The 795-nt window shown below is 60.6% G+C and overlaps 1 protein-coding gene across 1 annotated transcript in view; it reads left to right on the forward strand.

Annotated features, from left to right (window-relative positions):
• Positions 1 to 221: 221 nt before the first annotated feature.
• LOC104530802 (tubby-related protein 1-like) overlaps positions 222 to 795 on the forward strand; it is a gene marked incomplete at both ends in the record, with an annotated part of 3515 nt that continues 2941 nt past the window's right edge. Inside the window, 2 exons of the mRNA XM_029086877.1 lie at positions 222 to 356; positions 607 to 720. Coding sequence (XP_028942710.1) covers positions 222 to 356; positions 607 to 720 — 249 coding nt within the window. The remainder of the gene's footprint in view (positions 357 to 606; positions 721 to 795) is intronic.

Consider the following 795-nt stretch of genomic DNA (forward strand, 5'->3'; position numbering starts at 1 on the left):
GGGGCTGCAGCCGCGAGATGGCGATGTGACTTCACATGCTGTGTCCCACACCGGACATGTCCAACACGCCGCTGGCCACCAGGCACCCAGCACCCTGGCCATGGTGGGGTGGGTGTCCACACCGACCAGAGCTGCTGAGGGATGTTCCCTGCTCACAAACCACAAGGCTCAAGTGCATGAGGCCATTGTGTTCCTCACACCACGGTGTCCCCTCTGGGTAGAGCCAGCTGAGGACTCGGAGGATGAGGAGGAGGAAGAGGAGGTAGAGAATAAAGATCCACCAAAAAAGCCCAAGAAGAAGCTGCCTAAAGAAACCCCCTCGGGTGAGAGCCGGGAGAAGAAGCTGAAGCCAAAGGGTGAGTGCCCAGGGGACAGGGCTGGCTTGTACTCAGTGCCATTGCCACCAGCGTCTGTCCTTGCTGGGATGAGGGGACCACCCATGACCTGTCCCCATCACTGTCCCAGGAGGCTCAGGGGGCTGCAGGGTGATTGCCCCCTCCCCGTGCAATGTCCCCCCAGCTCAGCCCTTCCCACTGCCCCCACCCTGCCACCTCCCTGTCCCCATCCCTGTCCCCCTGGAGCTCATCCACTCCTCCATCCCATCAGGTGACAAAAGTGACCCTGATGGCAAAGCCAAATCTGCCAAAAGCACCAAGAAGGAGCCGATGTCCATGTTCCAGGTGAACGGGGAGAAGAAGGAGAAGAAAAGCAAGAAGAAAGGTACGGGGTGAGCAGGGGGGGTGGCAGCCAGTCCCAATGCCCCATGGTGTCACCCCAAGCCCACAGCACCCGGCG

This window comes from Antrostomus carolinensis, unplaced genomic scaffold (genome assembly GCF_000700745.2).
Source record: "Antrostomus carolinensis isolate BGI_N321 unplaced genomic scaffold, ASM70074v2 scaffold30209, whole genome shotgun sequence".
Lineage (NCBI taxonomy): Eukaryota > Metazoa > Chordata > Aves > Caprimulgiformes > Caprimulgidae > Antrostomus > Antrostomus carolinensis.